General features: G+C 42.0%; 1 protein-coding gene across 1 annotated transcript; it reads left to right on the top strand.

Moving 5' to 3' along the window:
• The first annotated feature begins 450 nt into the window (after positions 1 to 450).
• On the top strand, positions 451 to 24,022 carry LOC139564438 (Golgi-associated kinase 1A-like). Its single transcript, XM_071383957.1, has 5 exons — positions 451 to 1,078; positions 13,528 to 15,027; positions 20,278 to 20,400; positions 21,287 to 21,390; positions 21,784 to 24,022. The coding sequence occupies exons 1-5, from the start codon at positions 1,076 to 1,078 to the stop codon at positions 21,986 to 21,988; spliced, it is 1,935 nt and encodes a 644-aa protein (XP_071240058.1). The 5' UTR covers positions 451 to 1,075; the 3' UTR covers positions 21,989 to 24,022.
• The last annotated feature ends 514 nt before the right edge of the window (positions 24,023 to 24,536 follow it).

The following is a 24,536-nucleotide window of genomic DNA, read 5'->3' on the forward strand; positions in this document are numbered from 1 at the left end:
CATCCATTGTTTTTTAATCCATTCATGGTTGAAAAGCACCTCCTCTTCAGAGAAATCAAACAGTTTTTTCTTCATCTCTGAAGAGGATAGAACCCTATGGGCCAGTTTCCCAGACACAGATAAAGCCTAGTGCTAGACTAAGAATCACTTTCAATGGAGATTAGGTTGAGCATGTTTTTTAGTCCAAGACTAGGCCTAATATTTGTTCCAAAAAATAGCGCTATGTGTTATTAGTTAAAGTTATAGACCTAATTGGTAAGGGGTCTCTGTTAGATCTGTCCCCTGTGACTCATTTGCCAAGGGATGGATAGTGGGGCTAATACTTTACAATTCAAGCACATTTCAAAGTGGATAAAAAGCTACATTAATTAATGTTTATGGGTCTGGTTCTTATCATTTATTGCTCTCATCCACCAAGGATATGTGCGTGTCTGTTATTCAAATTAGGCTTCATGACTAATTTAAAAACGTGCTCTGCAATTTCAAGGCGCCTGCCTCCAGTATATGGACAGCTAGACCACGCAAGCGCTGCGCGGGCAGGCCGCCTGCTCTCAAATTACAGCGCATTCCTAGAGTCTACCAAATACCCATCTAGTCCCAGAAAGAGGACTTTACTGTGAAATAACCTTCTCCGAAACGCACGGGTCCCTCGGGAGTGAGGGCTGCTTGAGATATATGCCTATGCTCCACTAAAGCAAAACTGTGGGTTGGGATTTCTTCTGGAGAAGTAGGCTACCACGGAAGTTTGAAGCCACTGAAACGTACTTAAGTATTGTAATTTGCGAGATTTATTGTTACCTTTATTAATGCCAAAGTACCCTACAATAATGACAACTGCAATGTAGCCTATAGAAGGAGATTAAACATAGCTGAATTCAAATGATCAAGTGATAGTCTATTGAAAAAGCACTGTGGAGAAACCGGAGATTTTACGCACGCTGCTTCTTCAGAACCAATGCTGTCTAGTCTTCAATAAAGTTTGTGTAACCATATCTACATGGTGTCACCGGACGTGTTTGCACTATAATAAACGCTGTAAACTTTCCTTGTGGAATGCACCCGAGTGGGGAAAACGATGGTAAGTGTGGTTCATGTTTCCTTAAATCAGCATTCTATTTTTGCTGCCCGATAACACAATTTCAAATTTTGTTTTATTCTGTGCATCCACGTGAAAGTGCTGAATTTGCATAGTCTTGCTGCACTTTTGTTGATTCTGTTCCTGATAAAGCTGCAGAATAGACAACTTCCAAACCGTTTGGCTAAAAAAGCTAAACCAATTTTATCTGTAGACTACACTATATCGCCGAAATAATGTCTGCCTTTATTTCATGTGATACGGAATTGTAATCCTATTTAGCCTGAAGGAAAAGAAGCAAGAAAGTGGTCAGCTCAGAGCATTTGTTATCGGTCATATTTTGACACATCAGCACCAAGAGCTGACTTCTACTATCCATTCTGTCTGTTGTGCACTGACTCCTGATCAGAGAAACTTGTGAAGTGTCATTACTTATGGTAAGAGTATCAGTAGAATGAGAGGAGAGACTAGAAGTAATAAACGTTTATATTCCGATTATCTTGCATATTGAGAAAGCATGATATTTTATTATATTAATCTGATAGAAAAGTATATGTTCATGCCTTACAAATATTAAAGTTGATAGTAAACCCTCTTACAGAAAGTTTAAAAAGGTTTTAGTCAAAACACTCTTTCAATTAGGTGATCAGGAATCAAGTCTCCCAGTTCCACCAGCCAGCCCCTGCAGTCTCACAGTTTCTTAAATGATTCCATACATGTAGACAGGAGACCCTGGTTTGAACAGCTCCCTGGAATCCAAGAATAACTCCAACTTCTCATCTATTGGACCTTAAATGAAGCATAAGGAGTATTGTGTCATGAATTTTACAACCTGTTATTTATTGTGTTATTTTTACATTTTGAGGAGCGCTACTACTCCTGGCAAAAAAAGTGTTTGGCACCGATTGGAATTCACTGCTGTACTCAGGCACAAAAAAAACTCAAACCCCACAGGATATTGGTTAGACACAATGCACTGTGAGTGCCGTCCATCCATGGTTGTATTCTCAGCTGGGATTTCAGTTCCTGGGTTTGCTTTGAAAGTGAAAGCAGTGCCATAACTTTGTGCGCTTAAAGGGAGGGCCGCTGTCAAATACTATATTCCAGGCGGTATTGGGTCTCGGAGCAGAGCAGTCCAAATAAGCCCATGGTTCCTGTCTCAGATGGGATGGAATGTTTGTTGCCTCAATGCATTATGAATGACCCATGTAATATTGGCTTCCAAGTAAATCTGTTAGGAGGACAGGACTCCACACCACTGCAGTTCAGGGGGACAAAACAACGCCCTCTCAATTTAGAAAACACTTAACATTATGTTGCCCTTATGCCATAAACTAAAGATAACATTAAGTACTTAAAATTATTGAATTGTAATGAAAAGACTGGAGTCAAATACAGTTTCATATTAGTCCTAAACAGGTTCTACAGTAGCTGTGGATCTCTTTATATGTACTAGTAGGACTCCGTGAAGTAGGCAAAATTACCATCCAAACACTGGCGTCTGAACTTTTATAACTCACATACTTTCCATCTAGTTTTTGTGTGTGTGTGTGTGTGTGTGTGTGTGTGTGTGTGTGTGTGTGTGTGTGTGTGTGTGTGTGTGTGTGTGTGTGTGTGTGTGTGTGTGTGTGTGTGTGTGTGTGTGTGTGCGCGATCAGTGAAACCCATACAGTATACACTTTCATAGGTTTCAGTGTGCACTGTGCAGGAATTCTGCCAAGTGAGCTGACCTTTTCACTGGGAAGAAAGGAACATGTCATAACAGCTCTGAGCTCTGGCTATAAGCTCCTGTTTTATGAGGCCTGATGGGTTTGGAGCATCTTTACATCTCCCAGAGAGCATGAGGGGAAAGATGGCTCCTGGTAAAAGGTTGATGGTAAGATTAGACCGGGTATGTGGCTGCAGGACTGTGTGTGGTACTGAGGTTTCCAGAGTGTGTATATTGATGAAAAAACAGGTCCAACTGGGGACCAGGAAAAACTCTGATGGGTTGTAGGTTGTTTATAATCTCAGTAATCCACATAGAAAATACATTTGCAGGAGGGGGGAGAGGAGAGGATGGGAGGGGAGGAGAGGAGAGGAGGGGGGAGAGGATGGGAGGGGAGGAGAGGAGGGGGGAGAGGATGTGAGGAGAGGAGAGGATGGGAGCAGAGGAGAGGAGAGGAGGGGGGAGAGGATGTGAGGAGAGGAGAGGATGGGAGCAGAGGAGAGGATGTGAGGAGAGGAGAGGATGTGAGGAGAGGAGAGGATGGGAGCAGAGGAGAGGAGGGGGGAGAGGATGGGAGCAGAGGAGAGGAGGGGGGAGAGGATGGGAGCAGAGGAGAGGAGGGAGGAGAGGAGAGGAGAGGAGAGGAGAGGAGAGGAGAGGAGAGGAGAGGAGAGGATGAGAGGAGAGGAGAGGAGAGGATGTAAGGAGAGGAGAGGATGTGAGGAGAGGAGAGGCTGTGAGGAGAGGAGAGGAGAGGAGAGGAGAGGACAGGATGTGAGGAGAGGAGAGGAGAGGATGTAAGGAGAGGAGAGGATGTGAGGAGAGGAGAGGCTGTGAGGAGAGGAGAGGAGAGGTCTGGCAGGAAGTTTCTATCACCAAATAGTGGTGATTTTGTTGGTAAATCAATCTTTTGTCTTGTTTTTTTACATTACGATAAAGAAAGAATGTAATGTTGCTTATTCTGGGCCAATTTTGCACCAAAAATGTCATCCTTCTTCTGAGGTTCCTCTCTTGCCATGGCATGTCAGATTAAAAGCAGACCTTCTTAAATGTGCTCACACACTGCAGCCATATGGTTAGAACATTCTTGCTCATGTTTTTCATAGCTGTCACTAAGGCCTGAAGTTTAGAACATACAGTATATCCCTAGGCATCATTCCTTAATTTACTAACATGCATGACTGGTGGAAGCATGACAATTCATTTAAATTGTTTAGTCTATCAGGCTTTTTTGTGAAATGTTTAGATTATGATTTCAACTTGCAACAGTTGAAAAGGCAAACATGCGCTCAAGTCGGTACCAGTGTGTGTGTGCAGTGGTGGAAAAAGTACCAAACTGTCATACTTGAGTAAAAGTAAAGATACCTTAATAGAAAATGACTCAAGTAAAAGTATAAATCATTTCAACATTCAGACATCATTTACAAACGAAGCATGTGTGTTTAGTGAGTCTGCCAGATCAGAGGCAGTAGGGATGACCAGGGATGTCCAAGTGCGTGAATTGGACTATTTTCCTGTCCTGCTAAGCATTCAAAATGTAACGAGTACTTTTGGGTGTGAAGGAAAATGTATCGAGTAAAAAGTACAATATTTTCTTAAGGAATGTAGTGAAGTGAAAGTAAAAGTAGTCAAAAATATGAATACTAAAGTAAAGTACAGATATCCAAAAAAACTACTTAAGTAGTACTTTAAAGTATTTTTACTTAAGTACTTTACACCACTGTGTGTGTGACATTGTTTATCACTGTGCAGGCAGGGTCTGGCACGGGGCCTATAAAGTGCACAGCAGAGAGCACTGACTACTATTAAGGCTCCTGCTTAACGTCTCTGTGTGTGTGTGTGTCTGTGTGTGAGTGTGTGCGTGTGTAGTAAATCACAAATGTATTCAGCCGGCTAAATGCATCAACAGTGTGCCCCATGGGAAGTCAGTTGTCAGTATTCATTTACATGCATAGAATACAATGTTATCAGCAGCTAGCCACACTGCCACAGGACAGTCAATTGACCTTAAGCAGTTTATACTGCAGGTGGGTGATACCAATTTGTATTCAACATCACACTAGGACATGCTGCTCTCATACATCATTTGAATAACTACACACTAGTGTCCTGTTCAAATTGCCTTTGTTCTTTGGGAATATCTTGAAAAGTAACTGACTGATGACCTCACCGTAGGCTACACTGATCCTCTTGTCTTGTAGGCTTTACCTTGTAGATTTTCCTCTGACACAGTGGCAGTATAGCCTTGGGGAATGTTTGGATCATGACCATCCTGTGTGTGTGTGTGTGTGTGTGTGTGTGTGTGTGTGTGTGTGTGTGTGTGTGTGTGTGTGTGTGTGTGTGTGTGTGTGTGTGTGTGTGTGTGTGTGTGTGTGTGTAGAATATGTGTAGTGGTCTCTATTTGTCTCTTTTGTGTCTGATTGAATTTGATTGATATCAAGTAAACACAATCAACTTTATTTACATCAGCTGATGTCACAAAGTGATATAATCAGCACTGGGCTGACTTCTTCAGTCTCACACTGTGTGTGAGTGAATCATTGACTGCAGCAGATCGGCTGTTGTCACACTCCTATACTGAGTACTGACGTCTCTGCCATAACAAAGAGGCGTTGCTGATCGTGCACACGTATACACACAGGCACACACACACGTATACACACAGGCACACACACACGTATACACACAGACACATACACATACACACAGGCACACACACGTATACACACAGACAAATACACGTATACACACACGTATACACACAGACACATACACGTATACACACAGACACATACACATATACACATATACACATATACACACAGACACGTATACACACCGACACATACACGTATACACACATACACGTATACACACACGTATACACACAGGCACATACACGTATACACACAGGCACAAACACGTATGCACACAGACACATACACGTATACACACACGTATACACACACAAACACACGTGCACAGGACAGGCTAAGCAGCAGACGGTTGCCCCTCTTCCCCTCTCTATCTCCCCATTTCTCTTTCACACTCTCACTCTCTCTCTCTCTGTCCTCTCTTTCTCTCACACACCTGCAGAGTTCCCTTTGTAGATTAACATCATCAAGTCATTACACTGAAGGTCTCTCTGTGTGCAGTGGAGAAATACACCTGTATCAGCCTGGCTGTCACTCAGAGAGAGGCTTGGTTAAAGAGGAGAATAAAAGCACTGTTGTTCTGTTTGGGCCCCTATCTCACCACTCTTTCTCCCAGGTCCCGGGGTATAAAGCAGAATATAGACCTATGACTAGCCTATTATGAGAATGGCCCTCTGTGGTATAGTAAGAGACCAGTGGAAAGGAGGATATTGCTGATGCTGACTGGAGAGGCGAATGATGAGCAGCAGTTTCCGTCTATGAGACGAGCTGGTTTCTTTTCCCATGGGATGGGGTCGTTGCAGTGAAATATGCATCATCAGGTATTGTGGTATTGTCAAGGTCACTTGGAACACAGCATTGCTATAAATCTAGAGAGAGCGAGAGAGAGTGTTTGAGTGTGCGTGCGTGCATGTAAGTGTGTGTGTGTGTGTGTGTTTTGTCTGTGTACGTGTGTACGTGTGTGTTGCCAGTAAGACTACTTTAATCCAGCCTGGGGCGTCATGTGCATTACTGCACCACTTCCTCTCTCTCCCAATCTCCCTCATGAAACTGTGTTCAACCAACCACACAGTGTATTCCTTTCCTCTCAGTATAGCCATCTTGCGATAATGTTTTGCTGTGTTTTGCTCCATAACACTTCCGGTCAGTGTGATCTCTCAGGCAGCAGAGATGTGGTGACTGATTCAATTAAGGTCTTCCCCTGTCTGACATCAGTGGAGAGATCTCATGCTGCCTTTTCCATGCCATCATGTCATATTACTGTCAGATTATGGACTTTGTTCTCCCTCACCAGTCACCAGTCACCAGTCAACACTACAGCAGAATGGTTTGTTGTGATGTTCTGTGTGGTTTTACAAAGCAGTCAGTGGATTTATTGCATTCTTTGTTAGCGTTTTGTTGTATGTGGTTTATTGAAAGGGAGGTTCTCGCTTATTTTTCTCTTTCAAAGTTGCCTCAGCGCTGAATGGTCATGTGAGACAGTAATTATTCCCTATCTTTAACTAGAACATCTATTTAATGCACACAATAATAACCTACATGAACATGGAAGCAATTCATTTCATGTTAGAAAATATCCCCTAAACCTCCTGTGCCCATTGTCACGAACCGGCTCGAAGTTCGTAACAAAAGGGAGACAACGTGGAGACAAGGAATAACAAAATATATTTATTAAATAAAGTAAACTAAATACAATTTATAATGGTGTGTGTAATCAGTAGTGTAAGTGAGTGTTCTCATGCATAAATGTCATGCATATAAATCTATAAAGGTGTCTGCATGGAGAGAGTCTCCTCCATGAATGGGGAAGAGGTGTATTTATCCTGGGACACACCCGAGCCCAGGTGTGTCCCATGTCACTGACGACCCTCCCGGCTCCGCCCCCCGGCATCCTAATAAGGAAAACGAGAGTAAAGAGAAAGAATACGGCAGTCAGAGTGGGAGGGTCGTCACACCATACACACAGATAGACACACGTGCACTTATGCAAATAAATATGTTTTCACACAATTTCACACGTACAATTCATACATGCCCTTTACCAAGTAGATGATGTCCATTAACTGAATAATATTCTGTGTGTAGTCACAGTGTATCCTTTTTTCCATGTTAGAATGGCGAGAGAATGTACTCCTTTGTTCTGCCATGCAGGAGTTTCATTCTCAACGGGTGATTAACTACAACATATCAGCAGGAAAGAGAGAGAGCCTCCCTCCACATGCTAGTGTACGTGGTTATGCTAATAGAGCTGCAGCCCAGTGCTTTTCCAGAGTATGACTGTGACAGTCCCTAAAGCCTGACCAAGCCAGTCTGTTCTCCTCCCACTGAACAAGGCTACTTTGGGAGCTCTTTTTAGGTGCTATTCTCTGTGTAATATTAATGCTATTCATCTACAGTATTCACCCTCTCCCTTTCTCTCTCCCTTTTTCTCTCTCTCCCACTCTCCCTCCCTACTTCCACCTTTCTCTCCTCTTTCTCCTCCTCCCCCTCTCCGCTAAACACAGAAAATAATGAGACTGATTTTCTCCTAATCTTCTTAGAATCCTGTAAAGCATTTGTTGCATGTCTCAGCATTCCTGCAAACCTGTCCTCGAGCGTTCTGTCTACTAAAGGAGAAGAGATGTAAAAAGAATGGAACAGAAGGTAACGGCATCAGACACCTGGCCTGCTGAAACGAGTGGGAGGCTATAGCCTAATAGAATTCCAGCCTTGCGGTTGTCATAGCTGGAATTAGACTGAAGTGGAACACAGACAAATGCTGAACAACAATTGGTAAAGATCACTGCAAGAAAGGTAATTGACGAGGATGACTCCACTCAATAAAGTTAAGCTACTGTATACTTCCTCTATTCTTCTAGTGTTCTTTGTGTTAGATAAAGTTGAAGTCGGAAGTTTACATACACCTTAGCCAAATACATTTAAACTCAGTTTTTCACAATTCCTGACATTTCATCTTAGTAAAAATTCCCTGTCTTTAGGTCAGTTAGGATCACCACTTTATTTTAAGAATGTGAAATGTCAGAATAATAGTAGAGAGAATGATTTATTTCAGCTTTAATTTCTTTCATCACATTCCCAGTGGGTCAGAAGTTAACATACACTCAATTAGTATTTGGTAGCATTGCCTTTAAATTGTTTAACTTGGGTCAAACATTTTGGGTAGCCTTCCACAAGCTTCCCACAATAAGTTGAGTGAATTTTGGCCCATTCCTCCTGACAGAGCTGGTGTAACTGAGTCAGGTTTGTAGGCATCCTTGCTCGCATGCGCTTTTTCAGTTCTGCCCACACATTTTCTATAGGATTGAGGTCAGGGCTTTGTGATGGCCACTCCAATACCTTGACTTTGGTGTCCTTAAGCCATTTTGCCACAACTTTGGAAGTATGCTTGGGGTCATTGTCCATTTGGAAGATCCATTTGCGACGAATCTTTAACTTCCTGACTGATGTCTTGAGATGTAGCTTCAATATATCCACATAATTTTCCTCCCTTCTGATGCCATCTATTTTGTGAAGTGTACCAGTCCCTCCTGCAGCAAAGCACCCCCCACAACATGATGCTGCCACCCCTGTGCTTCACGGTTGGGATGGTGTTCTTCGGCTTGCAAGCATCCCCCTTTCTCCTCCAAACATAATGATGGTCATTATGGCCAAACAGTTCTATTTTTGTTTCATCAGACCAGAGGACATTTCTCCAAAAAGTACGATCTTTGTCCCCATGTGCAGTTGCAAACCGTAGTCTGGCTTTTTTATGGCGGTTTTGGAGCAGTGGCTTCTTCCTTGCTGAGCGGCCTTTCAGGTTATGTCGATATAGGACCCATTTTACTGTGAATATAGATACTTTTGTACCTGTTTCCTCCAGCATCTTCACAAGGTCCTTTGCTGTTGTTCTGGGATTGATTTGCACTTGATTTGCGTTCACCTCTAGGAGACAGAAAGCGTCTCCTTCCTGAGCGGTATGACAGCTGCGTGGTCCCATGGTGTTTATACTTGCGTACTATTGTTTGTACAGATGAACGTGGGTCCTTCATGCTTTTGGAAATTGCTCCCAAGGATGGGAGACATGTGTAAGTCTACAAATTTTTTTCTGAGGTCTTAGCTGATTTCTTTTGATTTTCCCATGATGTCAAGCAAAGAGGCACTGCGTTTGAAGGTATGCCTTGAAATACATCCACAGGTACACCTCCAAATTATGTCAAATTATGTCAATTAGCCTATCAAAAGCTTCTAAAGCCATGACATAATTTTCTGGAATTTTACAAGCTGTTTAAAGGCACAGTCAACTTAGTTTATGTAAACTTCTGACCCACTGGAATTGTGCTATAGTGAATTATTAAGTGAAATAATCTCTGTAAACAATTGTTAGAAAGATTACTTGTGTCATGCACAAAGTAGATGTCCTAACCGACTTGCCAAAACTATAGTTTTGAAATTTGTGGAGTGGTTGAAAAACGAGTTTTAATGACTCCAACCTAAGTGTATGTAAACTTCCGACTTCAACTGTAGGTGCTAAGATGTGTTGTGTGGCCATGTAACAGATCATATAGCATGTGAGCTGAAAACCGTTCTACAGCAACCATGCAATAAAACAATGACTGTGTGTCAATTTCGTGCTGTTTTGTTTTTGTGATGATTAAAATTCTAATCAAATGTGACACCAAGGCATTTGTCTTGTTGTTTATTGTGCTGTGGTTTGGTGTTGAGCTGTGTATCATACCCCCTTGCTGTGCATGTCTGGTATAAAGAGAAGTGCTAAAGCCACTAAGAATCAACACGATGTCTTCATGTTGACACAGTCACATGGTCACACAGATTAGAGCGGGTTGGCCAAACCACTGGGAAAACAAACTGAGTCACTGGACAAGATGACACTTGGCTTACATCCCGAATGGCACCCTATTCCTTATATAGTGCGGTACTTTTGACCAGGGCCATAGTGCACTAAATAGGGAATAGGGTGCGTTTTGGGACTCAGCCTTTGCTTATCCTAACCAATGCTCCATAGCTTCACCCGCCCGTGGCACAAAACCCACAAGAAAATAGACCTTGTGTTCGTCTGAAATGACACCCTATTCCCTATATAGTGCACTACTTTTGTGCAGGATTTGGAAAGGGTCAAGACAGGGTGCATCTGTATCACTTCCACAAAATTCCAGAACTTTGGAATGTGATTAATGTGTTCTTGGAGAGCAGGTTTCATCAGTGAGTGTGAGTGAGTCTTCTGGCTTTGCCAGGTGGAGGCTGGTGCAGTGCGTCACTGGAGTGAGGGTGTTGGACCGTGGCATGGTGAAACTTCAGCTTTATCCACCCACCGCCAAAGAATATCTCCGCTGATCAGGAGCTTATTACAATGTACAGTACAGTATAGGTGCAGGACATATCTTATGCAAATTAACCCCTAGATATACACCCTATGGGCACTTCTGTAGATATGAGAGGATTGCAAGCACCTGGCCTATCAGAGGGCAAGATGGAGCTACCACCATATTCTGGTGATATACTATATTCTACCTATCCAACTATCTCAGATCTACTATTCATATGCCTGGGGGTTAGCTGGGTAAGTCAGCTGGGTAAGTAATAGATCTTATTCAGACAGGGATCTCCACGGACATCTAAAAGCCCATCAGGACCCTGACTCAGTCAGAACTACTGGCATGACATTCTTTCAGAAGAGCATAATGAAATCCATTCGCAGGTGGGGTCTGGGAAAGCTGTAAAACTGTCGTCAGCCACCGACTGGGAAAAGATCTCATGGGTTTGAAACATTCCTTCGGTTGAATTCCCTCAGAGAAAGAGAGGAGCGAGGACAGGACAGAGGCAGGCAGAAGGACAGCTGATGTAGGTTGTCTTTCTGAGAAATGACTGCTTTCACCTACTATTGGTTATGTAATTAGTAGAGTTGCGTTGTGGGCCAGTAAAGCTGATCCTTGATGGCAGTTTCTCACTAGTCACTGTTACTAAATATTCATGTAAATGTAACGCAGACAAAATAGAAAAGATTAGAAACAAAAAGATGGAAGAAGCTAAGTTATATTCACAATAATACTGTATGTATGTGAAGATCGAATGGAACCATAATATTTAGTCTTTAGTATTTTATTAGGATCCCCATTAGCTGTTTCTAATAGGGATCTTCCTGGGGTCCATACAGAAATTAAACATTACATCATACAAAACATCATACAAATTGACATGATTGTATTACAATTTTACAATACTATATTACATTACTAAGAATAATGTGTGTGTCTTCAGAGTCCACGTTGTGCAGTGAGGTGGTGTTTTAAGGGTCATTTTAAAAATATTTTATTGCTTGGTTTAACTGAGGTGGGAGAGAGTTCCATGTAGTCATGGCTCATAGCCTCTATGGCTATACCATAACCTCTACAGCTCTATACCATAGCCTCTATAGCTCTATATCATAGCCTCTATCGCTCTATACCATAGCCTCTATAGCTCTATACCATAGCCTATATCGCTCTATACCATAGCCTCTATCGCTCTATACCATAGCCTCTATCGCTCTATACCATAGCCTCTATCGCTCTATACCATAGCCTCTATAGCTCTATACCATAGCCTCTATAGCTCTATACCATAGCCTCTATAGCTCTATACCATAGCTTCTATAGCTATACCATAGCCTCTATAGCTATACCATAGCCTCTATAGCTCTATACCATAGCCTCTATCGCTCTATACCATAGCCTCTATAGCTCTATACCATAGCCTCTACAGATCTATACCATAGCCTATATAGCTATACCATAGTTTATATAGCTCTATACCATAGCCTCTATAGCTCTATACAATAGCCTAATCCTTACATTGATATGTGATTCAGATAAATAACTGCCTCTGGATTTACCATACAGTAGGTTTGCATAACATTGAGAGCATATTCCATAGAGATCCATCTGAATTGATTTATCTCTATGGCATACATACTCTATATGCGATGGAGACTTTATGGAATGGGACCGGTTTGTATTTAGGCCTATGCCACAGAAAAGTAATTCATCATCACAGAGGCTGCAGTAGAAGTAAGCCATCCAGAATCTGCCTGTGTCCCAAATGGCACCCTATTCCGTATGGGCCAGTCAAAAGGAGTGCACTATATACCATTTGGCACACAGTGTCTGTCAGCACATTCTGGATGATCTGGTGTGCAGAAGGGAATGCTGCAATATCTATGTGTTTGCCATAGTATTTGTCTCAACTCAGTAACTGTAACTCTCCTACAGTATAAGCAGAGGAAAGCCCAGCTATGGCTGAAAAAGGCTTTATTTACACTTGTGTGCATTGCAGACGGGATACATGTGGATCAACTCTCTCTCTCTCTCTCTCTCTCTCTCTCTCTCTCTCTCTCTCTCTCTCTCTCTCTCTCTCTCTCTCTCTCTCTCTCTCTCTCTCTCTCTCTCTCTCTCTCTCTCTCTCTCTCTCTCTCTCTCTCTCTCTCTCTCTCTCTCTCTCTCTCTCTCTCTCTCTCTCTCTCTCTCTCTCTCTCTCTCTCTCTCTCTCTCTCTCTCTCTCTCTCTCTCTCTCTCTCTCTCTCTCTCTCTCTCTCTCTCTCTCTCTCTCTCTCTCTCTCTCTCTCTCTCTCTCTCTCTCTCTCTCTCTCTCTCTCTCTCTCTCTCTCTCTCTCTCTCTCTCTCTCTCTCTCTCTCTCTCTCTCTCTCTCTCTCTCTCTCTCTCTCTCTCTCTCTCTCTCTCTCTCTCTCTCTCTCTCTCTCTCTCTCTCTCTCTCTCTCTCTCTCTCCTTAGTGTTTTAAACAGAATAACTTACCAAATCATTTTTTTTAAGCACAGGTTGTTTCATTGTTATGTTTTTGGTTTGCCCTTGTCCTTCAGTCTGTGTACCGATATTTGCATTTGTCAACCTCTGAGAGATTTAAGTTCCCTCTTCTGTAAACACACACTGGAATCTGAGCTGTTCAGTTCAAGTGGCCGACCAGTGACCGTACAGTTTACAGAGTAAATATATGATCTTTGATTTATGGCTCTGCTCCATTATAATCATGGCTTTTTGGTGGTTTCCTCCCAAATACAGACCTAATGTTCTCTTTGTTTCCTGTTTCCCATGCATGCAGGCCTTGAGAGTGTGGTCCAAGATCTGCTGCAAGAGGTGGGCAGTGTGGGCCTTCCTCCTCCTCTTTACCCTGTCTGTGGTGATGATCAACACCCTCCCCTTCCCCCCCTCTGAGACAAGCAGGCTGCCCTCACGAGGCCTGAGCTCTGCTGGAGCCGAAGGGTATAGAGCGAGAGCTAGACCCAGGGAAAGGGCCTCATTGGCCCCTCACTACCAACACCATCTTCCTCTACCCCTCAACGGTCATAGTGGAGGTTGGAAACAGAGTGACAAAGTCAAAGAGTCCTCAAAGCCTCACCTGGTCATGGCCCAGCCCAAACTGGATAGGAGAGCAGCTAGCATGACAGATGAGAGAACTCACAACAACTACAAGAAGAATCGTAAAACTAAGGGCATCGCCTCCAAAAGGAAAAAGAAGAAAGAGATGATGCCAAGTTCTAGTAGAGAGAAACAACATGATATCCAGCCAGTCAATGCTGTGCTAATAAGGCATGATGGAAGCCATCTAACCAACTACAGTGGTTCAGAGCTCTCCACCCAGCCACCACCTCTTCCCAGACAAGGGAACCTCCACCCAGCCGTGACCCAGACTGTAGCGCACAGCCAGAGCCGCCCTTCTACTGCCGCCCTTCTACTACTCGGCCTGTCTGACTCTGAGCACAAATGTACTCCAGATGAAGAGATGCAGGACCAGGGGCACACCAGGCAGACAGGGCAGGCAGGGAAAGCAGGGAGGAAGAACCTAACCAAGCAGCAGGCTGTGAAAAAGGTCCCCAGAGAACTCAGGAAACGTGACAGACAGCCTTCGTCTGGGCGTAAAATGACCCGGCCCACAGCGGAAACAGCAGCAGAGGCAGAGAAAGGGAGTGAGGGGGAGGCCCACTGGTGTAAGATGTCAGCTGGAGAGAGGGAGTTCCCAGACACTGACACACGGAGAATAAGGACTGAGGAAACTGCCTCTGTGCCATGGCTCAGCAAGGACGATATTCACAAGATGGAGTTCCTCTCGGGCAGCGAGGTTATCAATAAGGCCAAGGTCCCAGCCCACGGACAGGTCCTCCATGTAGGGCTGGGTGCCCCTCATCATCCCCCTTCTCCTGGGGCTCCATTGGCTGACCACAGTGGGCACTGCCAACAGGGTCTGTGTGCCCTGATCAAACGTCCAGACGACTGGTTCGAAGTCTTCGCTTTCCATTTAGACCGTGTTCTCGGCTTGAACAGGAGTCTGCCCACAGTGTTCAGGGCCTTCCACAGTGACATCTTGCCTTATAAATACACCAGAGGGGCAGCCAGACCCGTGGTGTGGTGGGACCCAGGCATCCAGCACCTGGCTGATGATGACAATGACCAGAACTCGTTCCCTCTCACCTGGCCCCAGTACCAGAGCCTGCTGAGGGCCAGGTGTGGCAGTGGCAGCGGCATGGCCCTCAACGAGACCCCCTGTGTGGGGGTTCACCATGCGGAGTGGGGGCGCCTGGCACTCTTTGACTTCCTCCTACAGGTATAGAACAACTAATAACACTCTGTATCCTCCAATCACACTTGTTAAACCCTTTTATTTAACTTATTGACAGCATTGATTTGAACGTTTAAGAGATACATTGGCTAGAGTTATGAGGTCAGAAAAACTGATAGGTAGTGGATGTGACTGTTAGGTTTTATATGTGACTGTTAGATTTCATATGTGACTGTTAGATTTTATATTCCTCCTAATGCCAGGCCTTCTAACCTGATCTTAATTCCTAACCGTATCCCTAACCTTAGCCATAACCTTAACTCATTTTTATTCTGATCTGCCACTCAAATGTACACATCCAAACTGATAGCGTTCTATATCCTTTCAGTCACACCATGTGAAGACTACCTATGGAAATAATGCATAGACTAGAGTTCTGATTGAAATCTCACCTCACCTTGAGAGATGTAAGTTTTGTAAAGTTGTTATTCCAGTACGCTGTATAAACTGACAGTTAGCTAGTGATTCACTTAACGTCACTATGGAGGGCCCAGTTGATAAGGACTCATGAGGTCAGGCAGACTGGGAAAACTCATGGCAGCCAACGGTCCTTGGTTGTGTCCCAAATGGCACCATATTCCCTATATAGTGAACTACTTTTGAATATAGCCCTATGGGCCCTGGTTAAAAGTGGTGCAATACAAAAGAAAAAGGGTGCCATTTGGGATTCAGCACTTGTTTTGCATTTATATTAAAGAACATTCTCACTGGATGAAATCCACCGACCTCGTCTAATAGTAGGCTGGCAGTCCTTGATAATGAGCCTATTTGAGCACTGGATTGTATTGCCAAGGTCTTATCATCTGAAGAACTCTACTCACTAAACTGCCTTTGATTAAAAGATGCCGGCCAATGAAAAGAGTGTGGAGATCTCTCTGTCTGGAGCGATAAATGTAATTGATTATCAGATAATGATGTTTTTTCATGGATCACAGGTAGAAGGGTATTGTAGTGAGTGCATCCCATCAGCTTACTAGACATACAACATAATAAGTCATTACTTCAAGCATCGGCTGTCAGTGCAGCTTACCGATCGCTGCAGCTGTTCACAGCCCATCTGTAAATAGCCCATCCAACCAACTACCTACCTCATCCCCATATTTGTTTTAGTTTTTTTCTGCTCTTTTGCACACCAGTACTTATACTTGCACATCCTCATCTGCACATCTGTCACTCCAGTGTTAATTGCTAAATTGTAATTACTTTGCCACTTTGGCCTATTTATTGCCTTACCTCCTTACTTTATTTGCACACACTGTATACAGATTTTCTATTGTGTTATTGACTGTACTAATGTTTATCCCATGTGTAACTCTGTGTTGTTTTTATCGCACTGCTTTGCTTTATCTTGGCCAGGTCGCAGTTGTAAATGAGAACTTGTTCTCAACTGGCCTGGTTAAATAAAGGTGAAATAAAAATTTATAAAAAAATTATCATTCTCCCACTAGATGAATGAACATTATCATTCTCCCACTAGATGAATGCACATTATCATTCTCCCTACTACAGTAGATGAATGTATCAGCGCAGTTCAATAAAAAATCAACACAATGTTTGTCTCTACTTTAGCTTTAAACTCGTTTATGATCTGCCAGTGATTTATAATGAAGTTGGAGATCTTTATTGTGTAATAAATGATGGCTGATGGTCCTTGTAAGAGCCAGATGGAGGATCATTGTGCGTGTGTGCGTGTGTGTGTGTCTGTGTGTCTGTGTGTGTGTGTGTGTGTGTGTGTGTGTGTGTGTGTGTGTGTGTGTGTGTGTGTGTGTGTGTGTGTGTGTGTGTGTGTGTGCGCGCGCTCGCGTGCGTGCGTGCGCGTGCGTGCGTGCTTGTAAAGCTGAGACATCCTGAGAGGATGTAATTAAGACAGGGCTGATAAGGCCAGCTCTGCCACAATGTCACTCTAAATGGAATAGTATGTCAGTCTAACTCTGCATGGGGAATATCTAAGCTCCCATTAGGGAATGAGAGGTGGCAATGAAGCCAACAACCCAATGATGTTTATTGCATGTAAGAGAGAGTTAGTACGTATGGTATAGAGAGAGTACAATGTACAATATTTGATACACACAAGTACACACACACCAGTCTCGGTCTTCATCAGGCTTCTAAAGACCCAATGACTGGCCGCTGGCAGTGTGAAGTCAAAGTCAGGGTTGCCATGGTGATGCCCGGCAATCACGGATACCTAAGTTCACATTAGGAAGGACTGAGAGGAAAGTGATAACAGCTGCTCCTTTCGCTGTCCGTCTCTAAAGCCAAAAGAAAGTCCATTTCTTTGTTTAGAAAAAATCCCAGAAGAAATAAACAGTGTGCTGGTGCACTCGGATGGGTGAAAACTACAAGGCCATGGAGACTTAGTATTAGGTGCTCTTTGAAAAGGGTGGTCTATGACTGGCAGAACAATTATGGGGATGAAGGACACCACATAGTAAACAAAACATTTAGAAAAATGTCATGGGGCTTACTTTTTCCATCCATTCCTTTGTTACTGCAGGGTGAACAGTCATCATTACATAGCCAATACAGATTGCGGGCAGAATACATATTGTTTCAGAAAATAATGTCTCACAATGAGAAGGAAACCATTTTTCTAAGGCATAAAGAGGCTGAGTAAACATAAAAAAATTAAAATGCCTCTAAAAGAGATGAGTCACAAATTGCATTCTTTGATTGTGTTCAATCTATATTCTCTCACTTTGGAGGCCATTACAGCATTTTATCCATGCCACCCATTCTATTAAAAATAGAAAACAATTTTATAGAACACCCAATCACTGAACCAACTCAGCTGTAGAAAAATCTGTTAAAGATAAAGAAAGACTGTCTTATCTCTCTGTGAGATGGAATAGAATGGGTAACTGAACTGTGGGGAGAGATAATAGTGGCTGAATACAAAATGGAACGCTATTCCTATATAGTGCACCAGATTTGACTGGCTCTGATCAAAAGTAGTGCACTATATAGGGAATAGGGTGCCATTTGGGATGCGAATAGCCACTGTATGAATAATACATGAGTAGTCTCTTTGCAGAAGTCAATACCTGTAACATGGTCAACTGTATTGATTGTATTGATTCAGTGGAATTGCTGACTGGGACCCTGTACCACACTTGTTCCTACCTGCTCATTTAACACATCTAATGGCTCTGATGCGGAACCTAACACCAATTAGCAAGGGGAACAGTGTGAAGGACACACAGTCACACACGCACTTTGCCTGGGAGAAACAGAGGAGACAGAGGACCTTGCGCCAACTGTCCTCGTTGTTGGTCATTGCCTTGGATGCTTTGAATTGCCATTGTAGGCTAAGAAGGCTACCAAAGTATTGTTATGAATTAGTTGTGAGTAGGCTTTTTGTTTTGCTTGTGATGTTATTGTGTGTGATATAGACCTTAATAGCATGTCTTGTTTCCCAGAGACTTGGTGGTTGTGTAATACTGTATGTCAACACTGGAACCGTATCCAGGAGACTCTTGTACTCTGTCCCTACGCGAATGAGTGTATTCTAGTGTAAGGGTGAAATGTAGTAGGGATGTGAGAACTCCTGAAGGCGCTAAAGAAGTGAAGCAAAATGGTGTGGTGTGAGTTTTACCACAGAGAGACCCAGACAGCCCTGGGGGCATATCTCACCTTGGTAACACTCAGAGGAGTGTGGCAATGCCTTCACTTCTCAGTTTAACAACAATGACGACATTGCTCCCTTCCTCCCCTGATAGTTGATTTGTTCTGTGGTGTAATGAGGAAGAGAATGATACCACAGGTGTTGATGTTGCATCATTATATTTAGGGATTTTTTTGTGTGAAAATGCAAATTCAAATAAACTGCAGTGAATGCATACATGCATGAAAAAATATAATATGATGGGTGTTAACTTTGAAAAAAGAGCTTCCTTCTTTAAAAAGTGTTTATTGAAGTTGGTGAAGTGAAGAGAAGTCAGCCTGAAGTTACAATAGATATGAATTTAAAGTACAAGTTTGGCTTTTCTATAGCATTCTTGTTCATAGAATTGGACTTAATGCAATAAATTAGGTGGCAAAAGAAGCAGTCTTACTGCTTTCGCTAGCTTGCTCTGGTTTGCCCTCACTGCAGGTGATTGACCTACAATGACTGAACCACCTCTTTACTGTAATCAACTCTGGTGACCTCTGACCTCAAAGTCAACGTTCCCGCAGGGGTCTGTCTCACACAAGTAACTACCTCCTCATCATCCCTCCTCTCACCTCCTCTCACCATCCCCCCACTCCTCCTCTCACCATTCCACTCCTCCTCTCACCTCCCTCTTGCGCTCTCTCTCATGCCAAAGGCTTAAGCTGTAACTGTCACTAACTCTATCTACACTTTGCATTTGGATTTCTGTCAACAAAATGATCAATGACTGCATAGCGAACAAGTGGTAAGAGTTATTTGCTATGGTTGATGATTTCAGAAAGTAAATACATTTTCCACTTGTTTCTTGTAGTCACCCTTGATTTTCCTCTTGGAAAGCTGTTCTGGAGTCTGAAGTTCTTTATAAAGAAAGGACCGAAGAGATCCTATAAATCAGGAGTTCCCAACCTTTGTTCACCAGGGCCCCTTTTTCACATGTAAAACATGTCATGCACCCCACCACTTTTTTTTATTACTGTTTATTGAGATAGCATATATTAAATACACCACCAGCTTGAATTTGTTTCATTTGTGGGACCTAGGAAAATGGTGTTGTTCTGAAGCTAATTTCCTACAATTCTACGTTTTTTAATGATAATAATCATAATAATGGATAAAGAATATCGTCTAGACCGTTATCAAACATGTTTTATTATGATCATTTATATGAACACTCAATTAAATTATTCATATTCTATTTTATACAAAGTGAATAGATCAATTGATGGCCACAGAGTCACATTGTATAAGATTTCTTCCCAAGCAAAGTCTGAAATTACGCATAGTCCAATTTCTTTCACTCCTCGACTTTAGAAGGTCATAGCTCAGCTTCTGAATGTCATAGAGACCAATCAAATATAATCCCATGTGCATCAAAGTCGTGTCTTCCTTGGGTGTTTTACCGCTTGTTTCTAGCGTAAAGAATCACAGATGTATGTGTTGTTTTAGATCAGTATACAATCAGGAATTGTAAAAACTAAAACAATTGGGAACCCCTGCTACACAGTTCTGTATGTAATTCCATGGAAAGGACATTGTTGATGGTCAATCCCAACTAATCCATGTTCTTCCATCCCCCCGTGCAGGTGAATGATCGTCTGGACCGGTACTGCTGCGGTTTCCAGCCTGACCCAGCAGAACCATGTGTGGAGAACCTGCTACATACCAAGTGCAGGAACTCAAAGGATCTAATGCTGGTGCACATCCTGGTAACTACCATATCACACCCCAAAAAACATCATATGGACATAATGTATGGGCCATTCTGGCTCAGACAAGGCTTACTTACTTACTTGGACATAATGTAAGATAATAGCCTGAAGGAGGTTTAGGAGGAGGCTTGTCTAAATAATCTAATAGGACAATCTAAACAGACCTCTACATTTATTAATATTATTACTACTATCCAGACCTTTTCTTCTTAACAAAGAGAATTCCGATGTTGGACAAAGATGATCACTATTCTTTTACAACTGCTCTGTGGAAAAATGACTCCCTCTTTCCACTGAACCTGCTGAACTCATTGCTGATACGTGGTACTCGCTCTTGACAAAGACAAATAGAATTCTATTAAGCACATTACGCTTTATTATTTCAGCTGTTGTAGAAAGGAGTAAGAGTTGACTTTGTATCTATATACTGGATTCTTGACCTAGCTCACTGTAATATAGTGTATCTTCTGCTGTACATGTCATTCTTAGTCTTCTTGATGTGTAGTATATACTTATAGAATTACTCACACAGTGCTATTTGGGTTGTTAACTGGATCTGTCCTGACAATTATGATTTCTCATTTCTTTGTTTTTGAAGATGTTTTGTGTACTTTGACATTTTTAGTACATTGTTAGGAGCTAATAACACAAGCATTTCACTGCACCCGCTATAACACTATAACGCTGTACGTGACCAATAAACTTTGATTTATAGTTTGATATATAGTGAGAGGTCTAAAAAAGTTATATCTAGTTTAAAGTTATTCTCTCGAGCCTTCATCTCATCTCATAATTACTATATTAATATCTATCAAAGAGATACAGTTAGTGTTGATGATACTTTATGCTAAACTATACTGTCTGTCTATGTTTTTTTCTACAGGTGAGGAGGGTAGAGCCTACCAGACTGGTGTTTATAGACAATGCAGGCAGGCCAAATCATCCCCATGACAACCTCAACTTCCGCTTAGTAGAGGGCATCGATGAGTGAGTACAAACATCTATTATCCAGTCTCTATTCAAGGCTAGACAGAATCATGGCAATAGGCTTAGTCTGCCAGAACTCCGGCCAAAAGTACTGCACTATATAGGCAACTGGGTGCCATTTAGGAAGCACCTTAGTGTACAGAAGCTCAGTTGAACCCTACATCAACCCCACATCACACAGCCTTAATGTGTGTTTCCTAAATCCAGTGAAGCGAGTGGGCGGATCTTCATAACTCTAGCTATGCATTGTTGTTATTTCTTTCTGAATAGATGCAGTATAACTGTTGGTAGATGAATAGGCCACATCATCACAATATGCTCAGTCAATTGGGTTTGTTATCCTTTGTCTGGTATTTGTCTGGATTTAACAGTCTTACTGTATTTTTCTGGCAGGTTTCCAGAGAGAGCCGTATCAGTTCTCCAGTCTGGCTGCTTGGAGAGCATGCTCCTGAGCTCCCTGTATATGGACAAGGAATTCTGGGAGAGCCGAGGGGGGGCACGTGGCCTGAAACCTCTCATCCACACTGTTGAGCAGAGAGGGAGAATTCTGCTGCAGCACATCCACGACAAGAGACTGAGACTGAACAGGGATTTATGAATCCAATGGCCCAGAAGGCACCTAGCAGCACATTCATTTCATCCAGGCAGGGGGTGCCTGTGACAGACGTGGAAGCCTCCTCAAGGTCCCAGCCAGCCTAAAGACACAGGGTGTGTCTTAAATGGCACCCTATTCCCTATATAGTGCACTACATATGACCACAGCACTTCATTGTCTATAACACCCTACGGGCCCTGGTCAAAGGTAGTGCACTATATAGGGAAGAGGGTGCTCTTTGGGCCACAGATACAGTATCCCGTTCCATGCTGGTTGTGGTTCCCATCCATGTTGTATCCATACATCTTGCCAATATCCCTCAAGCCAAGCAAATTATGTTATTGAAATTGCACCGTCTTCTTCCCTGCCTGTTCATGAGGTGAGTTTTGTATTTTCTAATAAAAAATAGCAGATTGAAAGATGTATTTAATGTCTGTTTGTATGAGATAAGCGTTTGGCTGTAATCTTAAAATGAAAGATTTTAGATCAATGAATAGCTTCTGAACTGGATCCAGGCTTCTTGTCGTTAAGAAAATACCAAACCTTTTATAAGATTGTGCTCCTAAGACAATGATGAGGAAACCCTCTCAATTGGGTTAAAGGAACACAATTATTATTATTATTATTATTATTGCTGAACATTGGACTTATTGCCTATGTTCCAGGACATTTAGACAATGTTGACTCCACGCCAATTAATGAACAATGGACAATATATTGAAGTGACCTACAGACTGGGGTTGCTTCCTTGTGGGGATACAGCACATTGCATTCCTATGGGCTAAACTGTTTAGGATAGATGGCCAGTCCCATAGGCTTTGACACAATTCATTTATTTAACATGTTTTTCTATGTTTAAGGTAATTTAAACCATATTGATAATACCAATTAGGATATTTTACTGTTTAGGCTTGCATGTATGTTGTTATATTTAGCCTACTTACTGACTCAAGACATTTCAGCTTTTCATTTTTAATTCATTTGTAAAAAATTCTAAAAACATTATTCCACTTTGACATTATGGGGTATTGTGTGTAGGTCAGTGACACAATCTCAATTTAAACCATTTTAAATTCAGGCTGTAACACAACAAAATGCGGAAAAAGTCAAGGGGTGTGAATACTTTCTGAAGGCCCTGTACACCTCTATTTTCTTCAATCAAGAAACTAGAAATTTAACATATGAGCTTGTCTGACCACCACACTTACTACTTTAAATTTCAGAATCTCCTAAAAGAGACACAAGCTGGCGTTTAAAATTTTCATTACTACAAAATCCTACTTTCTGTAATCAATTTGAAATTGAACTAAATAAATATATAATTATCAATAAAAATGTGGTTAATGACCCTCAGATTCTATGGGATACCACCAAAGGTTTTATTAAAAATAATGCAACTGAATTTGCATCTGGGTTGAATAAATCCCAATAAAAGAAGATATCAGAATTGGAAAGGTTGCTAACTGTGTTAGAGCGTTCTAAACAAACGGTATTACTCTTTCCAAAGTTAAGACAGAATTTAATTTATTGATAAGACAGAGAGCAGAATAGCCAACCATCGAGTAAGACTCAACCATCACTTCCATGGTAATCGTCCTAGTTGTTTACTGGCCAACAACCTACGCAGTAATGATCAATTAGCTGATATAGTGTTACGGGATTTTTGTGTTTAATGACTAAAATATGTATACATTTGACTTAGAATTATAACTAAACAGAATACTACTATATTACTGTAAGAATGAATCTTATTATAATCATAATGTTGAATGTTATGTGTTCCTTGTTAGAAAGAATGGGTTTATCTTCAGACAGGCTAGAATGATGTCTCTACCCAGGGAGGGGAAAGACCTTGGGTTGGTTGCAGATAGTTTAACAGGTGGCAGACAGTAATGAGAACTCTAACTATACTGCCATTGTATCCGAGAGGAGGATGGACATTAAAACCTATGACATCATCTTTATTATATAACCTGATGTAAAATGTATTATGATCAGTACTCTCGAGAATAAACGCTATTGATTGATTGATTTTAAGACTGGTTTCTGTCCATTTAATGCTGATAATTATCTTACAAATTCTTATGTATGGGCAGAGTGTTTTAATTGAATTGGTTGATAAACATAGGAAATAAAATTCCTTTAACATATAGCAACTGTTGAATCTGAAACAGGGGAATTACTACAGTATCAGAACCCAAATTAATCAATCAAAGATTCTCCCGCTTCTATAAATAACCGTAAGGCCTAGATTCAATCAGATCAAGGCCTAGATTCAAGGCCTAGATTCAGATCAAGGCCTAAATTCAATCAGATCAAGCCTTAACCGGCTATAGCAGACACCCGCATAGAGGATGTTTTGGCGGTGTCGAAAGTGGAACTGCTTTGGAGCCGGCAAATCAGTGAGAAGCTGCTCTTGCAATCATTGTCACGAAGCACACCTGCGCCACTCGAGTTAGAAGTTCAGAATTTGTAGGCTCTTATCAAAATAATTATGTTCAAATTGAAAAATCATTCAACTAAATAAGGAAGATTTCTATCATCCTAATCG

The sequence above is a fragment of the Salvelinus alpinus genome, chromosome 35, assembly GCF_045679555.1.
Source record: "Salvelinus alpinus chromosome 35, SLU_Salpinus.1, whole genome shotgun sequence".
NCBI lineage: Eukaryota > Metazoa > Chordata > Actinopteri > Salmoniformes > Salmonidae > Salvelinus > Salvelinus alpinus.